Here is a 22,056-nt window from a genome sequence, read left to right as displayed (position 1 = left end):
CTGGAAGGAACTCAAGAGATCTTAGCTCCTTGCCTGAAGACAGGATGTTTAGAGGAACGAGGTTTCAGTCTTGTGTCTGCTATTTTCTATCCTTGAGATTTTGGGCAAGATACCCAAATGCTCTGGGTCTCAGTTTCCTCATTTGTAAAATAAGAATAATACTTATTCTATCCACACTTCCCCAGAGCCTTAGTTTTTTCTCATCTGTTAAATGAGGGGTTGGATCAGAGGACATCAAAGGTTCCTTTCAATTCTAAATAAGTAACCTATGGTTTTATAGATGAGACATTTATACCCCAGAAAAGTAAAATGATCTGCTCTTTCTCTCATACCTAGCTCAGGAAAAAGACCCTTCTAAACATCTTAGAATCAATACTTGGTATTGATTCAAATAATAATCAATTATATTTGTGTAGCATTTTGCAATTATATATCTATTAACTCCCTCTTTGCAATTATTCCTTATTTGACATGATTACCACATTTATAAAGTGAGGGTCACAAATTTAGAGCTAGAAGGGACTTGGAAAGTCATTTCATCTAACCCCTCATTTTACAAATGAAGAAACTGAGGCCCAGGGAAGTAGGTAGAACAAGTATTATCCTTATCTTACAAATAAGAAAAGCAAGGTCTCAGGAAGTAGGCAGAATACGTATCAAATGAGGACATAGGCTCGGAGATAAAGTGACATGTCCAGTAAGTCCATGGCAGAAAAGTTTGGATTTTCATTAATGACTAGACTCTGGAGCTTTTCACCACCACAGAAGGAACTAGAGGAGTCTGAATGCAAATTAAAGTATGTCATTCTTCATTTTATTTGCTCTATGAATTTTTTCTTTAGTGTAAGCAACATGTAGCTTCTTTCACAACATGATGAACGTGGAAATACGTATTAATAACATATATACAGCCTTCTGTCTTGGTGAAGGAGGAAGTGGGGATGGAAGGAGAGAACACAGATCACAAAGTGACAAAAGAATTATTAAAAATTGTATCAACATGTAAAAAAAAATGTGAAAGCCTAGACTCCCTTGGGGACAAGGATAATAAATGGTAGTTGGTACTCATAGAGTAAAGCAGCAAAGTGCTATGGTATATATTCTTACTCCAGGCTCAAGCAAACCTAGAAAAGGCCAAATAGACTGTGCTAAGATAAGTTCTGTGAGTTCTTAGCAACTTACGTTAGAACAGTGGTATTAGGAGTTAGGATTAACAAACACACTCCTTCTGATTAACAAAATTCAATCAGGATTTTACTATATAAGGATGAAGTCCAACCTGTGAACAGTCTAGTTCTCTGGGAAGATGCCTATAAGCGAGCATGTAGATTGGGAACAGACCTATCTATGATTTTATAACTCTAGAGAACTCCAAGGTGATGGATCTGTCTCCTTCCAATGCATCTCTGAAACATCTAGTTTTAGAGAAATTCCTAGACCATGGGGAGATTGAGTGACTTGTCTAGGATCACATAGGCAGGAACTATCAGAAGCCTCATTTTGATGCTGATCTTTGACCCCAAGGTTGACTCTCTAGGCACTAGATGAACAAAATTCTGCCATGTATGTAAACTGTTTTCTCTTCACTCTTTCAAGAGTCTGTGATTTCAGCAGTGTGAGATCCTCCCCAGATCCAGAAACCTCTCCACAGTAAGCACAGCCGACATTAGCCCCAAGAGCTTGGTCGGAGATACTTCAAAGACAAGAAGAACACCAGGCATTTCTCCATGGTGTCTAGTTTTTGAAAGAAAACAAAAAGACCATGAGAGCTTGGGGAGTCATTCCCTTCTAGAAGTATTCGGTTCCATTCTGAAACAATCCTACTCTTTCCATATGTGTGAAATGTTCTTAGTTCCCTCTCATACTACAAGAATCACATCTGCCATCTGAAAAAATAAATCTTTGTTTTTCCTTTTGTATTTTGATGAATACTAGAGAAGCTGGAACTATTAAAACTTTAGATGGACTGGGGCAGGAGGAGGGGTGGGGTGCATATGGGTGGCTCAGTGGATAGAGAGCTAGGGCTAGAGATGGGAGGTCTTGGGTTCAAATTTGCCCTCAAACATTTCCTAGCTGTGTGACTCCCAACTGCCTAGCTCTTACCAATCTTCTGTCTTGGAACTCATATTCCGTATCCACTCAAAAACAGAAGTTAAAAGTTAAATTTAAAAGAAAAAAACCTTTATCTCAGGAAAAACTCAGGACTGGTTTGTTTGATGTTATGGAAACTCTTAGTGCTTTGGATACACAATTAGTAATCAATTGTTTTATTTACTTATTTCCAGTTTCCATTTCAACAAACAAACACTGAGACTTCCGGTCAAGATGGCAGCTTAGAGAAAGCTAAAATTCGGAGCTCCAGAAAACCTTCCTTACCCGGAATGCTCCTAGGGCAATGAAATTCAAAACAAACAGCAGAATAGACCCCGGAAACACTCCTCCTGGACCTGGATCAAAAGGTACGGCCCCCCAAGAGTCTGAGCCTGAGATCACTCAGATCTAAGGGGAAGGCAAAGGGAAGGTCCCAGGACCCATCCCCCCAACCCAGAGTGCGGAGTCCGAGGCAGCAGCAGGAACCTCAGGGCAGGCAGGGGGGCCTCGGGAGCCGGCTGTTCTGAGGGCCGCCCCCTGAAAATGACCTGAGCCAGTCGCGGGGGCACCCAGACAGCAGGGAGGCAGGGGGGGGTCCTGTAGCCCCCTGACCAGAACCTTCCATCTGGGTCTCACTGAAGGTCGCTGCCTGAGGGCATACTCAGTCTGAGGTTAATCCTATCACCAGCCCTCAGAGCTCTGGGAAGCCTCGGCCCCTCCCTCCTCAGAGTGCTGGCTCTTCTGGCAAAAGCAAGGGCCACGCCATAGAAGGGACAATCTGCCATCTGCCTAGGGCTAAAACCTCTGAACACCAGACAGAGATAAGAAAAGCTAATCCTCCCCACTCAGATAGAGATGGCAAACTCTACAGAAGCACAAAAAACCCAAAATTCAAAAAAAAAAAAAAAACAAGAAGAAGGGGGCAACTTTGGACACATTTTATGGAGCAAAAATACAAAACACAGAGGAGATAAAAGAGGAAACACAAGCAAATGCTCCGATACCTTCCAAAGGAAATGGAAACTCTCCACAAACCCATGAAGAATATGAGTCAGAAATGATCAAAAAGATGGAAGCCTTCTGGGAGGAAAAATGGGAAATAATGCAAAAGAAATCCACGCATCTACAAAACCAGTTTGACCAAACTGAAAAGGAAAACCAGGCTTTAAAGCAAGAACTAATAAAGCAAAGCCAAAAGACCAAGAAATTAGAAGAGAACATAAAATATCTCACTGACAAGGTGACAGATTTGGAAAATAGAGAGAGAAGAGATAATTTAAGAATAATTGGACTTCCAGAAAAGCCAGAAATAAACAGCAAACTCGACATCATAATACAAGAGATAATCAAAGAAAATTGTCCAGAGATTCTAGAACAAGAGGGCAATACAGCCACTGACAGAGCTCATAGAACACCCTCTACACTAAACCCCCAAAAGACAACTACCAGGAATGTAATTGCCAAATTCCAAAGCTCTCAAACAAAAGAAAAAATCCTACAAGAAGCCAGAAAAAGACAATTTAGATATAAAGGAATGCCAATCAGGGTCACACAAGACCTTGCAACTTCCACACTGAATGACCACAAGGCATGGAACATGATCTTCAGAAAGGCAAGAGAGCTGGGTCTTCAACCAAGAATCAGCTATCCATAAAAACTGACTATATACTTCCAAGGGAAAGTATGGGCATTCAACAAAATAGAAGATTTCCAAGTTTTTGCAAAGAAAATACCAGAGCTCTGTGGAAAGTTCGACACCGAAAAACTAAGAGCAGGGAATACCTGAAAAGGTAAATATGAAGGAAAGGGAAAAGGAGAAAAATGTTATCTTCTTCTTTTACTCAAACTCTCTTCTATAAGGACTACATTTATATCAATCAACAAACACTGTAATTTAAAGCTGTTAGAACAAAATCACTGAACTATTCAGAAGAACATGAGTCAGTAGAAGATAGTAACTAATATTTATATAGTGCTCTAAGGTTTACAAAGTAGTTCCCTGTGTTATTTATTACGTGGTCTTCAAGAGTTACTTTGAAGCAAATGAAGCAAAAGAATGAAAAAGTAACTCCTTGGCTAAACAGGTGAAGACCCTCTCCAAAATAAGCTAGACTGGTTCTTGGACAGCAAGAATACACAGGCCACTTCTAGGCCAGTACACAAAGCTATTATTCCTGCGTAGCATCTGCCAGAGTCTGTGCTTTACTGGCTTAATGTTCAAGAACCCACGGTCACAATCATATGTCAAACACTTCCCCCAAAATCCCACAATGAGGTTCACGTCACTCCCTGATGTTCAAAAAAATAGTTAAAATAAACACAGCAACTAAGTTTCTCAACTGTGGGCTCGGGGCCTAAAATACATTTAGAAAAACTGTCACAAGTTTCCAAAGTTAACCCATCAACAAATAATGTTATCCTTAAGAATAATGAGACACAGTAGAGAGAGAGAGACGACTATGGAGTCAGGGAAACCTGGGGCCAAGTCTTTCCTTGAGGATAGAACTGATTGTGTGACCTTGGGCAAGTCACATAACCTCTTAGTGATCCACAGGCACTCTAAGACTACAGGCTACAGGACATTTGCTGATTTACATTGGGAGGGAGCATTTCCTCATGAGCAGCTCCCTACACTCCTGAAATCATAGCTAGACACAAAATAATAATACTACTCAGTAATCTAGCACATTTAACATCTGCAAAATGCTTCGAAAGTATAATAATTCTTCTGTTAATACTAATAATACGCACATTATTTATCCCCATTTTACAGATGAGGAAACTAAGAGTAGGAATTCAAGGAGTTCCCCATCGTCCTACTGGAATTTGATACCCAGGTCTCCTGACTCAAAGGATATTACAGGTTATCCAGTCCAAACTCTTCATTTTACCAAAGAGGGGACTAAGACCCAAAATGGTAAAGGAACTTCTCCAAGGTCACAAGAGAGTAAGTCAGGATTGAAAATCAAATTTCATGATTATACAAGTAGGGGGTTCTATATTTGTACAGCCTCCCTAAGTGTTCATCTTCCAGCTTTGCCATCTCTATTTATGCATCCATTTCCTTCATCAATATTCTAACAGCTAATGGTACTAAAATATATATATATGAGTACTTACCCTGCAGGACATTCTGGCGCCTTTATTTCCTCACAATCATCGTCCACCCAATGGGTCTCTCCTACAAGGGGAAATGGGAAACTTTATGGTGAGCATAGTCAGACATATGTATCATCCAGAGCCTAAACTACACAGTTCCAAGACCCCAAATCTATTTTGTACCTTGGCAAGCTGTGGTTTGTCTAAAAATAAGTTTAGGATACTCACCAGTATCTGGATCTTAGGGGGTCAGAGTACAGAAATACTAGAGAATTCCAGGAAATATATAGCTAAGTGATGCTCTCTAAGGATTCTGAATGATACATACATAAGCATTTAGTTTATTCACCTGTGATAGGTGCCATGTTGTCATGAGGGACAACTAGGTAGGAAAGTAGATACAGCATTGGGCTTGGAATCAAGATAAAGCTTAGAGCTGAAAGGAAGCTCAGCTAGCACAAACCACTTGTTTTTTTTAGATGAGGAAACTAAGGTTTAAAGAGAATGTCCAAGGACACACACATAGTTAATGACTTTTAGCACCTTTGATTTTAGACCCGGAGCTCTTTTTATAGCAACATTATTGTTGTGGAATCATTTAAGTTGTGACTGACTCTTCACAACCCCATTTGAGGTTTTCTTAGCAAAGATAGAAGAGTGGCTTGCCATTTCTTTCTCCTCTGGCTAATTTTACAGATGAGGAAACTGAGGCAGAGTTCAGTGACTTGTCCAGGGTCACACAGCTGGTAAGTGAGGCCAAATCTGAACTAATGAAGATGAGTTTTCCTGACTCCAAGCCCAACACTCTATGTACTCTGCTACATGACTGCCCCTTACAACAACATGTCACCTATCACAGATGAAGGAATTAACAATAGCCAGGAAGAAACATTTTCCTGTTCTCTCGGGGAGGAAAAAAAAAAAAGATATTTTGTTGTTATTGCCCTTGTGATTCCTCTTTTTTACACCACTAGGCACATTGATATGGATGACTAGGTGGTACAGTGCCAGAACTGGAGTCAAGACTTAAGTTTGAATCCAGCCTCAGGCACTTACTAGTTAGGTAACTCTGGAAAAGTCACTTAGCCCTGCTTGCCTCTATTTCCACATCTGCCAAGTGATCTAGAGAAGGAAATGGCAAACCACTCCAAAATCTTTGCCAAGAAAACCCCAGAGGCACTTGTGAAGAGTTAGACACAACTCAAAAACAACTGAACAATAACAAAATGTATATTGATCAATCAGCAAGAATTTTAAAGGCCTTGTTAGGTATCAAGTACATGAATACAAAATCAAGACTGCCTTTGCCTTCATTTGGAATCTGGAGACCTCAATTCAAAAATCAGCCCTATTACTTATTACTACCTGTGGAATGTTAGGGACTTAACCTCTCTTGGCCTCAGTTTCCTTCATTTTAATAAGAAGAAATTACATTAGATGACCTCTAAATACACTAGGACTAAATTTATAACCTTGAGATCCTGTGTAACTCAGGCTATAATTCCCATTTCACAGACCAAGAGGAGCAAACTATTTTTAAGGCAGAGAGCTAGATAAAAAATACTATAGAAATGGTTTCTCTAGATTTTGGAGGTCTTAAGGTCTTGAATTAATTCTTAAACCACTAAAAATAGTTCACTGGAGCAGTGTAGTATATTGGAAAGAACATTAGACCTGAAATCCAAAATCCTCAGTTTAATATCCTGGCTTGGCTATTCCAAGTTCAATTGGTCCACTCAACCAATTGATACCTCTTCCTAAATGCCAGGTATTGTCCTAGGTGCAGAGGATATTGAGACAAAAAATGAAAGAACCAGTCCTTGACTTGAAGGAGCTTATTTATTATATTTATACATTATTATATAACCTGAATATGCATTATTATATTATATATAACAGATTATATATAATATGATATGCAATATAGTATTGGAGTAGTATTATTACACATGCAAAGCCCTATGTTAGAAGGAGGGAATAGAAAGATTGAGAGGGTCAAAATCCTGCTCCTACAGAGCTTTTTGTTTTTGTTTTTTATTGTTAGGTTGTTTGGGAGTTTTCTTGGCAAAAAGACTGGGGAGGTCTGCCACTTTCTTCTCCAGCTCATTTTACAAATGAAAAAAATAAGACAAGTAGGGTTAAGTGACATGCTCAGAGTCACACAGCTAGTAAGTATATGAGGCTGGATTTGAACTCAGATCTTGCTAAATTCAAGTCTGGCACTCTATCCACTGAACCATCTAACTTATGAGACTCATATGGAACTAACAGTCTAATGAAAGGAAAAAAGCCATACACAAATTAGTGGGGAAAATGTCAAGGAGCTATGTGGACTTCACTGAATTTCTTTTTCTTTTTTTCTTTTTTTTTTAAAACCTTACCTTCCTACTTGGAGTCAATACTGTGTATTGGCTCCAAGGCAGAAGAGTGGTAAGGGCTAGGCAATGGGGGTCAAGTGACTTGCCCAGGGTCTCACACAGCTGGGAAGTGTCTGAGGTCATATTTGAACCTAGGACCTCCCGTTTCTAGGCCCTGTTCTCAATCAACTGAGCTACCCAGCTGCCCCCTTCACCGAATTTCTTAATGTCACTGAGCTTTAGTTTCTTCATCTGAAAAATGGAGATGCTTGTTGTATGTCCTTTGTTTTTCAAGAGGACCGATGACATCATGGAATGATATCTTGACCCCCATGGGAATTAGATTCAAATGAGACAGATTACAATTACAATTCCAGTCAGTGACATCCAGCAACAAGACAAAAGTCAGGAGGACTGGTGATGTTTCAGGACCTTTTTGATCTCTAAGCACTCCATAGTGCTCCCCAATTAATGGATACTGAAAAACTATTCTCATCAGCCCATTCCACCAAGGGAAACCTTCCCAGGCTTCACATACCCCTAGCTCTTACTCACACTCTCTATCTCATTAGGTTGTCATGAACAACATGATTTGTACTCTCTAAAATGCTACTTAAATGTGAGTGATTATTTGTTAGCATTGAAACAGCATAAGATAGGAGATAGAGAGGTGGCCTCAAATTCAGGAAGGCCTGAGTTCAAGTCCCACCTCTGACAATATTGGTAGTGTGATCTTAGGCAAGTCACTTAACCTCTCCTTCACCCTAGCAGTTTCCCTCAGACTCAAAGTTGCAGGGCCAGTGCCATTATTCACTGATAACACCATTTCTTACCAGGAATTTTACACTGCAATGAAAGCATAGTCTGGATCAGAAAACAGAATGAGTATTGTTACGCAGTATTTTACAAGTGCAGTGCCCAAGCATATACATACATGCTATCATTGGATTTTCACTGCACAATTCTGTGAGGGATCGAGGGTAATTATCACCATATGCACTTTACAGAAGAGGGAATTGAGACAGGAAGATTAAGTGTCTTATTCAAAATCACATAGCCTTCGGCCTCTGGTCCAGGGCTCTCCCTTCTATGCTTAATACTCTGCTCCCTGCCTCAATCTGGGAACAGAAACCTGAAAAGTTTTTCCCTTCAGTTCCATACCCCATCCCCACCCCCATCTAGAGAAGGATTCAGATGAAGAGATTTTTCTCTGCAGAAAACAAAATGTAGCAAAAGCTGTCTGTCTTGTACCAATTTTCTTAGGGCAAACAAAAATCACATGTCCAGTGCTGAGGGAAAAGTTTGTGACTAACCCTTGAGAAAAACTGTTCCTATGTAAAGAGTTCCCTTGTAAACCTGCCAGGGTCAGGGAGAACTTAGCTATTGACTGCAGGGCAGAAGACTATGTACCTTGAAACTTTAAAACACATCTAATATTAATGGGGCACTCTCTTCCTGCCCTCAAAGACAGCACTCAATGTGATATTCTGAAAATCTGATCCTGTTGGCGTGAGTACAGATTCTGCTACAGCCTATATCCTTTCAGGAGACAGTTTTCATGGACTGGAGGGGTAAAAGAGGGGAGGGAGGGGGAGAGGGAGAGGGAGAGGGAGAAGGAGAGGGAGAGAGAGAGAGGGAGAGAGAGAGAGAGAGAGAGAGAGAGAGAGAGAGAGAGAGAGAGAGAGAGAGAGAGAGAGAGAGAGAGAGAGAGAGAGAGAGAGAGAGGAGAGAGAGAAAGAGAGAGAAAGAGAGAGACAGAGAGAGAGACAGAGAGAGAGACAGAGAGAGAGAGGAAGGGAGGGAGGGAGGGAGGGAGGGAGGGAGGGAGGAATCATCACATGGTAGCCAGCTTATCCTGGTGATGGGCCTCTCTGAGCTTAGTTGGACTGGTCCCCAGGTGACCACATCCAAAGCTCCATCCTCAAAGCCTTCCCAGTTAATAACCAAGCACATACTCAGAAGGATGATCAGAATAAAATATTTATGGAAGCAAAGATGGAGCAAAGAACTAGGACAGGACCAAGAGAGGTCTTATATACCAATTATCCTCTCCAAGAAAATCACAAATTTAGTTTACGTGGGGGATGAAGGGAAGAGAAAGGTAAGGGAAAACAAATGTCCTCCTTCCTTCCCTCTCTCCCTCCTCCTCCTCTCTCTCTTTCCCCCCTGTCCTTCTTCCTCTCTTGCTTTTGCAATGTATTGCCAAAAGAGCATCTAACAACAATATTAGTTAGTATGTGTCTGGCACCTTAAAATTTGCAAAGTGCTTTCCAAATTCACTTGATCCACATAGTGACACTGGTGAGGTATATAACATTAATATGATTATTATCTCTATTTTACAGATAAAAAGACTGAGGTTCAGGGAGATTAAAAGACTTGCCCTTAGTCACACAGCTAGTAACTATTAGAGACAGAATTAAATCCAAGTTTTAGTTGATTCTGAATCCAGAATTCTTTCCACTACATAGCCCTTCCTTGTGTTTTTGCTAGAGTGGTTCTACGTAATTATCAAATTCTATTTTATATCCCATTCATTTTGCAGTGGCAAAACAGAGGGAAGTGGTTATTTCTCCTCAAATTCCCAAACTAGTATCCAAGGCAGTAAATTCACTGTCTCTGGGACAGGGTCCAGCTTTTGTTCTTCCAAATCTGAAGACAACCCAGAGAAGGGGGACACCCTTACCTTTACAAACAACTTGGTAATTGGTACAACAGTCTCCTCTGGCCAAGCAGTCCTCAGAGCAATGACAGGCATTGTCTTCATTTCTTACTTCTCCACATCTGTCCTTAGTGCATTCCCAGCCACGAGCTGAAAAGTCAAAATAAGAGATTTTCAAGGCTGCTAATGAAAAATCAAAGGAAGAGAGAACACTAGTGGTGTGCAGACAGAGCCAAGGAAGCTTAAAATATTTAGAGCAAGCAATAAAAGCATCACAATATTTTGCCCACTTGTGAAATTTGGACTTGCCAAAGGCCTGAGTGATTATTTAAAGAACTTCTTTACCAAATTTATATTTAATTTTTTAAAAAAGAAAAACCCATGAGAATGAAGAGAGACACATTTGAAAAGGAGGAATTCCAGCTGGTGAGCAAGGAGTGATCTTACCTTTCTTGATGGACTCTAAAATAGCAAATGCAAAGGTGATTATATCAAATCCTTGTGATCAGGTCATGGGATCAAGGCATAGATGGAATCTGTATTTTAGTTTATGTATTTTCATGTGCAAGTTTATTCAGTTTGATTTACATACAAAATATAGGGCCAGCCCCAACACCATCCATCTCTAAGAAGAACAGAAAGACTAAGCCCCTACATTTTAGGAAGTTCACTGGCAAGATCCTCTCTCCCTCCTCAAATCAACTTCTCTGTGTTATTGTTGTTGTTCGGTCCTTTCAGCCATGTCCAACTCTTTATGACCTATTTGAGATTTTCTTGGCAAAGACACTAGAATGGCTTCTCCGGTTCATTTTACAAATGGAGAAACTGAAGCAAACAAGGCCAGATTTGAACTCAGGAAGATGAGTCTTTCTGAATCCAGGCTTAGCACTCTGTCCACTGCCCTACCCAGCTGCCCCAACCTATGAGTCCCTAAAAGAATAGAAACTACAAGAGGATGGATACTGCTGTGTTTTTATCTCTGTTACTAACACCTAGTGTCTTAAGCAACTCATAAGGGATTGGCATAGAGATTCAACCTGTAATTTCATTGGTATAAGGAGTCCCCTGATGAGGAAACCAATAAAATGGGGATCTTGCCTGGAACCAGTTACCTGGTCTCCTTATTGTTCCTCAGATAAGACACTCAACCCCCAGACTGAGCATTTTCACTGTCTATTCCCCATGTCTGGAACACTTCCTCCTCATCCCCACCTCCTGGCTTCCCTGGCTTCCTTTGGGTCCCAGCTAAAATTCTACCTTCTACAGAAAGCCTTACTTGATCCCTCTTAATACAATGTCTTCCCTCTCCTCACAGACTAGAAAGGATCCTGCCTCTGTCTTATAATCCATAGTGCTTTGTATGCTGTCTGTCTCCTCATTAGATGATGATTCCCTCAGGGGGGGCAGGGACTGTCTTTCTTTGTGTCCCCAAAGGTAAGCACAGTAGGTGCTTAAAAATCCTAGAAGACTGATTTTCCCAGGGTCATAGAGCCTGAGCCATAGGGAGGACTTGAACTCTAAGTCCAGCTGGTTCCAAAATCATTCATACCCACTACACAGTCTGCACTTTATAATTTTTTTAAAATCCTTACTTTATATTAGCTTTAAACTTTTATTGTTCCTTTATAACCTTTACCTTACATTATCTTTAAACTAGTGATGGAGAACCTTTTAGAGGCATTAGAGACCAAGTGCCCAAACTGAAATCCTCACCCCACATATGAGCCCCCCTCTCACCCCACTTACCCTAAACAGGGGAGGGAGGAAGGGCTCCCATTAGGCTGCTGCATAGAGGGGCAGGTAATTGGAGAAATGTCTTCAGGCTGCATGGGGAGGGAGAAGAGAACAGCCCCCTCTGGCATGGGTGCCATAGGTTCACCAAAATGGCCTTTAAACTCTCATTTTCTGCCTCAGAACCAATACTTATCCATTCTAAGGCAGAAGTGCAGTAAGAGGTAGACAACTTGGGTTAAATGATTAGGCCAGCATCACATAACTAAGTGTCTGAGACCAGCTTGAACCCAGATCTTCCCAACTCCAGGTCTGGCATTCTATCCACTGTGCTACCTAGATATCTCACTATATACTATTTTTAAATTTTTAACTGCAGTTGAATATCATCCAGAAGAAGGTGACTAGCTAGCATGGCAAGTGACTGTACAGTTTATCATTGACGACAAACTGAATGAACTGGTAATGTTTGGTCTGGAGAAGAGAAAGCATAGGGAAGAACACGATAGTTGTTTTCAAGTCTCTGAAGGGTTATCATGGCAAAGAGAGACCAGACTTGTTCCAATTTGCCCCAGAAGGCAAAATAAGGAGCAGTGGATAAAAGCCTGCAGACACACAGATTTTGGCTCAATAAGAGGAAAAACTTTAAACAATGAGAGCTAGCCAAAAAGGGAATGAGATACCTCTAGAAATAGTGAGGCCCCTTGCTGAAGATTTTTCAAGCAAAAGCTCAATGACCACTGATGGGCAATAGGGAAGAAGGGATTCTTTCTTGTCCAGCTATGTGTTAGTCTTGGCCACGGAGATTCTGTGAATAGTGATGGTATCACAGAAAAAACATAAGACTTGGGAATCAAAAGGCAGAAATTTGAATCAAGGCTCCACCACTTAAAGGATATGCTAGAGAGAGTCAGTCCAAGCCAGCTCCAAAGAGCTCTGGTAAGAGCTGCTTGTTAAATTTTCAATGTTAAGCATCAGCACTCCAGAAATCTGCAAATGGTACAAATCAGTGTGATTTATGGTTTTGTTGCCTGTCTATAAGTAAGGAAATGATGGAGAGAATGTTAATAATACAGGATAAATTGAAAAGTATAACCTGTATACATTTGGGGTGGAGAGGAGACCCAGTTGTTAAACATTTAGCAGCATACCAATAAATATAATTCTGTATAATCAATTAACCTCTCTGAAATTCAGCTTCCCGATATGTAAAATGGGGATAGATCACTGAGTCAGAGCTGGAAAGGATCATAGGTCATCTACTCCAACCCTCTCGCTTTAGAGATGGGGAAACTAAAGGCCATAAAGGTTGAATAAATGCCCAGGGAGTATAATGTAGTCAGTAGAAGAGCTCAGATTTGAAACTAGGCCATCTGTCTCTAAATCCAATGTTCTTTCCATTGTTCTATACTGCTCCAAATGAGAGACATATGTGAAACTGTTTTGTAACAGGAGAGACGGAGAGAGGGAAGATGAAAAGGAAAAGAAGGAAGGAGGGAGAGAAAGGAGAGAAGAGAGGAAGAGAAGTAGTATTTATTAAGCACCTACTATGCCCTCAAGCACCTACTATGTGTCAGGTGGGCATCTGGGAAGCAAAGTGATTAAAGTATTGAACTTGGAGATAGGAAGACTCTTCTTTCTGAGTTCAAATCTGTCCTCAGACACTCACTAGTTATGTGACTCTGGACAAGTCAGTTACTCCTGTTTGCCTTAGTTTCCCCATCTGTAAAATGAGCTAAAGAAGGAAATGGCAAACCACTCCAGTATCTCTGCTAAGAAAACCCCAAATGGGGTCATGAAGAATCTGAGAGGACTGAAACAATTGAACAATGACAATGGGTCAGGTTTAAAATGAGATAATGTTTAAAAACATTATCTCATTTTCTTCCTTCAACAATCCTACAAAATAGGTGCCCTTAGGGTCTTAAAAAACTGAGGCAGACAGAGGTTAAGTGACTCACCCAGGGTCACCCAACTAATAAGCATTTGAGTCTGCATTAACTCCAGGTCTAGAGCTCTTATCTAATGGGGCACTTAACTACCCCTATAAAACATCAGATAAATGCTAGTAGTTGCTTTCTTGTTCTTCTTACTATTTAATGCAAGTTAATAATATTATTACCACTATTCTTAGAAATACAAAAGGGTTAGCAAGGCCCCAACGCCCTGCTCATTTCACTGAAACTCTATTATATTTACTATGATAATTCTAGGATTATATTTCCTAGCAGCATGACAAGTATGTTGCCAAATTATATAAGAACAGCTAATTGTGTGGCAGCCAAGTCCCTAAGTGATTTGGGAGACAGGTCTAGGGAGAGAGGTCCTGGGTTCAAATTTGACCTTAGATACTTTCTGTCTGTTTTACTGGGGGCACATCACAACCTCAATTGCCTAGCCCTTACTGACCTTCTGCCTTAAAACTAAAACTAAGTATTGATTTTAAGACAGAAGGTAAGGGTTTTGGTTTTTTTAATTAAAAAAAAAAAAAGAATAGTTGGTTGAGTATTCCCAAGCTCAACTTTATCAAAAGGCCATGTTCAAGAAAATAAAAATAAGGAACAATGTTCCCATCTCAGGGAAAGTTATGTTAGAGTATGATTTAACTTCCAGCCTATCAATTTTGTGTCCTCCAAATTCACATTTTCTCTTTTTTTAATGGGAAAAAAAATTATTTAATTAATTTAGAATATTTTCCCATGGTTACACGATTCATGTTCTTTCCTTCCTCTCCCCCCCTCCCCCACAGCCAACATGCAATTTCACCAGCAAACTGACATTTTCTTTTTTTTTTTTAAACCCTTACCTTCCTACTTGGAGTCAATACTGTGTATTGGCTCCAAGGCAGAAGAGTGGTAAGGGCTAGGCAATGGGGGTCAAGTGACTTGCCCAGGGTCACACAGCTGGGAAGTGTCTGAGACCAGATTTGAACCTAGGACCTCCCATCTCTAGACCTAGCTCTCAATCCACTGAGCTACCCATCTGCCCCCCAAATTGACATTTTCTAAAGAAAAATAGAAGGGAAATTATCAAACTAATTCAGATTATACAAGAAGAATGGCTTTAGGCCACCTGTAATGTATATGATTCTATATCCTTACTTATTTCGGACATAAGACACCATCAAGATGGAAGCAATGATTTCAGAGAGTAGTAGCCTCCTTCGAAAATTACATCCTTCTCTCTTTTATGTAGCCATCAGATTCTCCATTATCTATCTATAAGGAAAACTTGGCCAATTTTTTATAGCGCCCATGGTCCAATATCCAATGTATATATTTTTCCTACTCATAATGCCCCTTCTTCAATCTTTCTCCTCCCAACCACCTCCAATGGATGACAGTCTTTCTTCCAGGGTATATCCAAACACTGGCCTTGATCTTCAGTGGTATTCATTTGCAAATACATTCTTCAACTCAAAGGTGATATTGTTACATGTGGCAATAGCTGGTAGTTTGGTATGCCAACCATAAGTCTTCCCACTATAGTCTATTTTCCATTCAACTGCAAAACTGATTGTCCTACAGCACTAGTCCTACCAAGTCACTGCCATAGTAAAAATATCCAGTGACTCCATATCACCTCTAGGGTCAAATACTCCATTTGGGATTCAAAGTCCTCTCCTACCTTTGCAGTCTTCCCATAACTGCTGCTCTGTCCTGTGCTCTTCAACCTTCTGGCAATGGCTTCTTTGCTGTTCTATGAACAAGACATCCCGTCTCTTGGCTCCAGATGTTCTCTCTGGCTATCTTCCATGCTGGAATGCTCTCCCTCCTCATCTCTGCCTCCCAGCTTCCTTTAAGTTCCAGCGACAATCCCACCTTCTATGGGGAGCCTTTCAAAAAGCTCTCAATTCCAGTGATTTCCCTTTGTTCATTAGGCCTAATTACCTTGTATATGGGTTGTTTTTACATCACTATTTGCTCTCTTTTCCCCACAGAGATTTGAGCATGCAAGGAATTTCTTCCAATAGGAAAACAGAAAAGTTATGGGTTAAGAACATCAGTGGATTCTAAAGATACAAAGAAATGTTGTTTCTGTTGTTGTTCAGTCATTTCAATCATATATGTGAGTCAGAGTTAAATGACTTGCCCAAGGTCACCCAGCTAATGACTGTCTGAGGCCAAATTTGAAGCCAGGAAGATGAGTCTTCCTGCCTCCAAGCTACTGTACCACCTAGCTGCCCAATACAAAGGGAAAGTTACAATTCCCAGAAGGCATAGACTGTTGGTAGATGCTAATGATGTCCAACATTGCTACATTCAGTTTTTAGCATATTCATTATGTAGTACCACAGCTAAAGAATTGGGGAGAAGGCCCCAGGAAGACAATAGTTGTATTTTTTTAATGTTGAAGAAATCTAACCTGTAAGAAAATTCTAAGAAAACTATAAAATAACAATGCTGTAGGTTGGGGAAAAGAAATCAGAGATGGTAGGGGAAGCAATGATAGTCATCCAAAAAACATGAATTTTTATGGCGAGCAATTCTTCTGTTTCTAGTGATAATAGACCCAGAAGGAATTTTAATATGAAGTATTTGAGAGAACTTTCTAATTTGTTCCAGAGTCCCATTACCCATTCCAATTATCAAGAGACTGTGGAATCTCCTTTTCTAGGGGTTTCAGAATAGGATGCTAACTGCCTCTCTTGGATGTTTAGAATACAATCTTGCTTAGGGCCAGGGAATACTGACTAGATGCTCTCTCCAAAGTCCCTTTCCGGCTCTCAATTATAGGAGGGTAAACATGAGGACAGGGGAATGGAGAACCACAAAATAAATCAACATATTGGAACTGCACCAGTGGAAATCTGAGGAACTCCATCCACAAAAGGGTTGCCTTTCCATTCTCAGGGCTGTCATTCAGAAACTTTTAAATTCTGGCTGCTGCTCTAAAAAGCAAGGAATTTTTTTTTAAAAAAAGACTAAAGATTAGGAATGTTTTACAGTGGAATGCTTTGGAATGATAATCTAGAATTATGATTGGTCTGAAGAATATCAAAGTCTTCCTTCCCTTCTGTCCTGGAGAAACTACCCACATAATTGAATAAATCCATTGACAGTACAAATCAGGCTGCCCACATATAGAAGTATGGGGTAATTGTCAACTCCACACAGACTGAATGTCAACAAAAGATAAGTATGCCATTGCTGTATACATGATAAGCTAGAATCAATCCATCATCAAGCACTTATTAATACCTAGTAGGTGCCAAACCCTGTGCTGAGTGATAGAGATGCAAAGACAGAAGCAAAACAATGCCTACTCACAACCACATTGTGTTTTAATGGAAATAATCAAACAAAAGTAAGCTAGAGAGATGGGAAAAAAAACAAAATATAGTTTAAACAATGTGGCCTAGCTATATGCTAAAACTGGAAATGCCAGCAATCAGAAACTGGTGATTCTCTCATTAAGCAAAGGCATTAAAGGAGACTGAATCTAGAAGACAAGTCACAAGTAGCCTCAATCCAGCAAATGGTAGCCAAGGCAGCAATATTTACACATATGGCAAAGCAAATTATTAACCAGACTAATTATTTTAGCCAAATTGGAACATACAGATAATTGTCATCATCAGAGCATCACTAAAAGGACGATAATAAATGAAACCACCTAGTTTAGCTAGACCAAAACAGAACAGAGGAAAAGAGAACAGCAATAAATTTGAACCCATTCATTATTGGTGAGAGTCAGTATCAGAAAGAGAAAACAATGGCTACTGTACCTGTCTTCAAACAGTGTTCATCAAAATCATGGCAGCAGCTACCATAACTCTTGCATAAGTTGTCACATTGACAGTCCATGTCCTCACGCTCTTGGAGTTCAAAGCATCTGCCCTTGCAGGAATTAGAAGTATTGGTCCTGGGAGCATCTGAAAGGACTGTGTGTGGAATAAGAGAAGAGTTGTTGGTGTCCTGCCACCACTGAACAACACGTACTAATTCATAATGAACTTATAGCTGCTCAATGCCCCATGCTCATGATGTTGACCACTATTGCAGTGCCCAAATGGACCAATTTACTTTATCCCTTTCCATTGCCACAGAGAAAACCCATAACTCAGCTAGCAGTCTTAAATGAGTGTTATTGATCAGTTATTTTCAGTCATGACTGACTCTTCATGACCCCTTTAGCAGTTGTGTTGCCAAAGATACTGGAGTGGTTTGCCAGTTCCCTCTCCAGTTCATTTTAGAGATAAAGAAACTGAGGCAAATAGGGTTAGGTGACTTGCCTTGGGTCACACACCTAGGAAGTGTCTGAGATCAGATTTGAACTCAGAACTCATGACTCCAGGCCCTGCACTCTATCCACTGTGCCACCTAGTTCCCTGGTCCCTCTTAAATAAGTGCCTCTTGCCAAAAGGAAAACACATTATGGTCAATGACATTATCTTCATAAATGAAATAGAGCAAACAAACTTACAAAATGAAGAATACTAATTTGAGGCAGTTAAGGACTTATGATTTCATTCGCAAGTATTTGATATAACAGAAGGAGGGGAAGAAGAGATTAGACTAGAGAAACAGGAAACATCTGGAATAAAGAGGGTTGGACTAGAAGCCACCTGAGGTTCCTTCCAATTCCAATATGTCAAATATTTTATGTTTATAGTGAGAGCAACAACAGGAACCAAAGTTTCCATAAAAGACTCTTTATTACAGTATAATGTGGATAAAGCCTGAATTATTAGAGATTAAATTTGGCAAAGAACAAGTCTTAGATATGCTAGACAAAAAAAAAAAAAACCAGGAATCTTTCTTTTTGAGCTGACTGATATCTCAAAAAAAAAAAAAATTTAAGTGAAGAACTACCTACATGGTTAGACAAAACACCAATTTGAGAAATCATGATTGTAACAGGTGATTTTTTTTTTTTAATCAGACTACTCAATCTTCCAACAACAAAAAAAAAGTTGTCCATCCTTGGGCTAGGAGATATTTCTAGATTCTATCAAATAATTTGTCCACAAGCCCTGAAGGCCCCTGCCCTGGAGGCACCCTCTCTGACTCTTGCTAATACCCACAGTCAGTTTTATTAAATAAACATTCACTGAATGATAAGGTGGCAAAAAGACATGCATAACTTGCCATGAAGTGCTAAACTGTTCATAATCTCAATTATTTAAGCAGGAAAGTGTCAAATCTCCAGTGTCAAAAATATATCTGACCTACATAGCCTTGATTGGGGTTTTTTGTTTTGTTTTTGCTTTTGAGTTACTATTTATTTGTATATATAACATAATATAATAAATAACAATATAGCAAAAATGATGTATAACATATATAAAAACACAATATAATATTACATGTAACATATGTAACATTCCAGTTGCTTTTGTCCTTCACTTTCTCAAAGACTGTCCAAGTTTATATTCATTGTTTCTAACATACTATCTATCCATCTCACCCTCTTGTACCCAGCTTCTCCTTTTACCTTCAATCTTTCCTAAAATCAGGGTCTTTTCCAATGAGTCCTGTCTTCTCATTATATAGCCCAAGTATTTAAGCTTCAGCTTCAGTATTTGACCTTCCAGTGAATAGTCTGAATTAATGTAAATATTTACTAATGTGATTTCCTTGTTGTCCAAAGGACTCTCAAAGGTCTTCTCCAGCACCACTATGTCCAAAAATCCCAGGATTCTCTCTTTTTTTAAAACCCTTTCCTTGCATTTTAGAACCAATACTGTGTATTGGTTTGAAGGTAGAAGAGCAGTAAGGACTAGGTATCTGAGGTTGGTGACTTACCCTTGACACACAGCTAAGAAGTTTCTGAGGACAGATTTGAACCTAGGAGTTCCCATCTCTAGAGCAGGGTCTCAATCCACTGAGCCACCTGGCTGCCCTATCATTCTCTTTTGACAGTATTTCCTTACCATATTCTTCAGAACAACTTTGGAACTTTCAAATAACTGACTATTTCCTCAACTATTTCCCTCTACTCCAAATTGCATGACCAGTACAACTTAACTTCAAAAAAGAATTCTAAATTTCACAAAAATAAACTACATCATTAAATTAGGATGAGGCTTGGTAAGGCTCCAAAGTCTCCTTCTGTATGAAGCTACTCTGAAACTTATCGTATGCCTGGCTAGGTGAAGAGTAAAAGAGAAGAGAAATGAATCTGGCTGCCCAGCATCTTTGTAGCCTTCTTTCCAAGTCCTCCTACTATTTCCTCCTATCTCTACCAGTCTTCAGTAGCTGAGCAGTTACCTATTCAAGCATAACCGAAGTGATAGCAGAAAGGAGCTCCATTCATACTCTTTCTCACTTCCCAATGGCCAGTTCTTGCCCTGCTCCTCACCTATGGGAATAAGTCAGGGCATTTTCTATCTCTTGCACTTTGTTGGTAATATGTAGAAATGCTAAAGATTTGAGTAGGTTTACTTTATATACTGCAACTTTGCTAAAGTTGTTAACTATTTTAACTAATTTTTAATTGATTCTCTGATAGTTAAGTTTCTCCATTGCCCATTCCAATTATTTCAATTTTTTTCTTCTTTTATTGCTATAGCTAGCATTTCTAGAACAATATTGAATAATAGTGCTCATAATGAGAATCCTTACTTCACCCATGATCTTATTGGGAAAGTCTGTAGCTTATCCCCATTAAGTTAGGGCATCTTTAACAATATCTTGGCTACCCTACTTCTAGTATGGTGCAGTTACTCTCAGACTGGAACTAGTGCATGGGGGTCCAGTTTTCATCCCATTCCCCTTTCTTTATGGGAAATCAGGAAGCCTATCTTCATCTTGGATCCTATATCCTTTAAAGATCCATTCCCCACACAGACTTTAAGTTCCATAAACTAATAAGATGTGCTAGATGTTTAGGAATAGAAGACTCATAATTTTTATTTTGTCTATTGATGGACCATATCAATTCCATTATTTAACCACTATGACACTTCCTAAGACTTTCGTCATTTTATTCAATCATTTTTCTGTCATGTCATGACCCCATTTGCGGTTTTCTTGGCAAAGTACTTGAGTGGTTTGCCATTTCTCTCTCCAGTTCATTCTACAGATGAAGAAACTAGGACAAATAGGGTTAAGTGACTTGCCCAGGATCATGCAGCTAGTGAATGTCTGAGGTCAAATTTGAACTCGGGAAGACACATCTTCCTGACTCCAGACCTGGCACTCTATCCCCTATGCCACCTTTCACACTCCTCATTAGACTAATATTATATGGCAAAAGACAATGTTAAGAAAACAGGTCAGAATGAGTGTTAGGATAATAGAATAGTTCGTGAGGACCTATCAAAAGGCTTCTCATTAAATACACTCATTTAAATTTTAATGATTTCATGTATTTTTTTTAAGTGGCAAGCTATGTAACAACCAAGAGAAAAGTCATTTTGAGAGTTCTCGAAAATAAATGTTACAATTCTCATTCTGACACAGGTCTGAGAAAACAATAAAAAAAACAACTTTTCCAGTTTCTACAACGATCTGTTTTTTCCATGGAGTCATAATTTAGCTGGTTACAAAAATTATGCCTGGATAAAACTTATAAGACTTAGTTTTGGTCTCAGTCTCTGACTAGGAAAGGTAATTTATATTAAAGATACTCTCCAAAATGACTAAATTGAGCTTTATTCCACAAATGAGAGACAGCAAGGGGATTCTCCATAAAGGGTTGGTTTAAAAGTCAGAAAGGCCTGAGGTAGAGTCCTGCCTCCAATATGGAATGGTAGGACTTTAAACTTTCAGTGGCTCAGTTGTCTCTCTCAGACTGTAAGTTGTAAAGCAATTATGGATCAGCGTTAGTAAAGAAATTTCTTCATTAGGGGTACCCTAGGTCAATGGTGTCAAACTCAAATAGAAAAGGGGCCCATAAACAAATAAAAATCTCTGCTGGCACATATTGACCTAGAAAATCACAAAATAACATTATCTCTGTTCTATTACACTTTTATTTATTTTGTTAAACAGTTTCCATAGACATTTTAATCTGTGTCCTGTCGGAAAGCACTGGGGAGTGTGGTAGCTGCAAAGGAACTTCATGTTTGGCCTCTGTCCTACACCAGAGAAATCACAATCACAAGTGATTTGATTTTTTTTTAAGAATTCTAGGGGGCAGCTAGGTCACCCAGTGGATTGAGAGCCAAGC

The 22,056-nt window shown here is 39.6% G+C and overlaps 1 protein-coding gene across 7 annotated transcripts in view; it reads right to left on the bottom strand.

Annotated features, from left to right (window-relative positions):
* ENPP2 (ectonucleotide pyrophosphatase/phosphodiesterase 2) overlaps positions 1-22,056 on the bottom strand; it is a 200,078-nt gene that overhangs the window by 102,360 nt on the left and 75,662 nt on the right. For all 7 annotated transcript variants that reach the window (XM_056823161.1, XM_056823158.1, XM_056823156.1 and 4 more), the window contains exons 3-5: positions 17,669-17,824; positions 10,234-10,359; positions 5,212-5,272 (exon numbers count right to left, since the gene is read on the bottom strand). In XM_056823161.1, the coding sequence (XP_056679139.1) occupies positions 5,212-5,272; positions 10,234-10,359; positions 17,669-17,824 (343 nt within the window). The remainder of the gene's footprint in view (positions 1-5,211; positions 5,273-10,233; positions 10,360-17,668; positions 17,825-22,056) is intronic.

This window comes from Monodelphis domestica, chromosome 3, assembly GCF_027887165.1.
Source record: "Monodelphis domestica isolate mMonDom1 chromosome 3, mMonDom1.pri, whole genome shotgun sequence".
In the NCBI taxonomy this organism is placed as follows: Eukaryota; Metazoa; Chordata; class Mammalia; order Didelphimorphia; family Didelphidae; genus Monodelphis; species Monodelphis domestica.
Note: the sequence above shows the minus strand (reverse complement) of the source record. Positions and strands in the feature narration are given on the sequence as shown.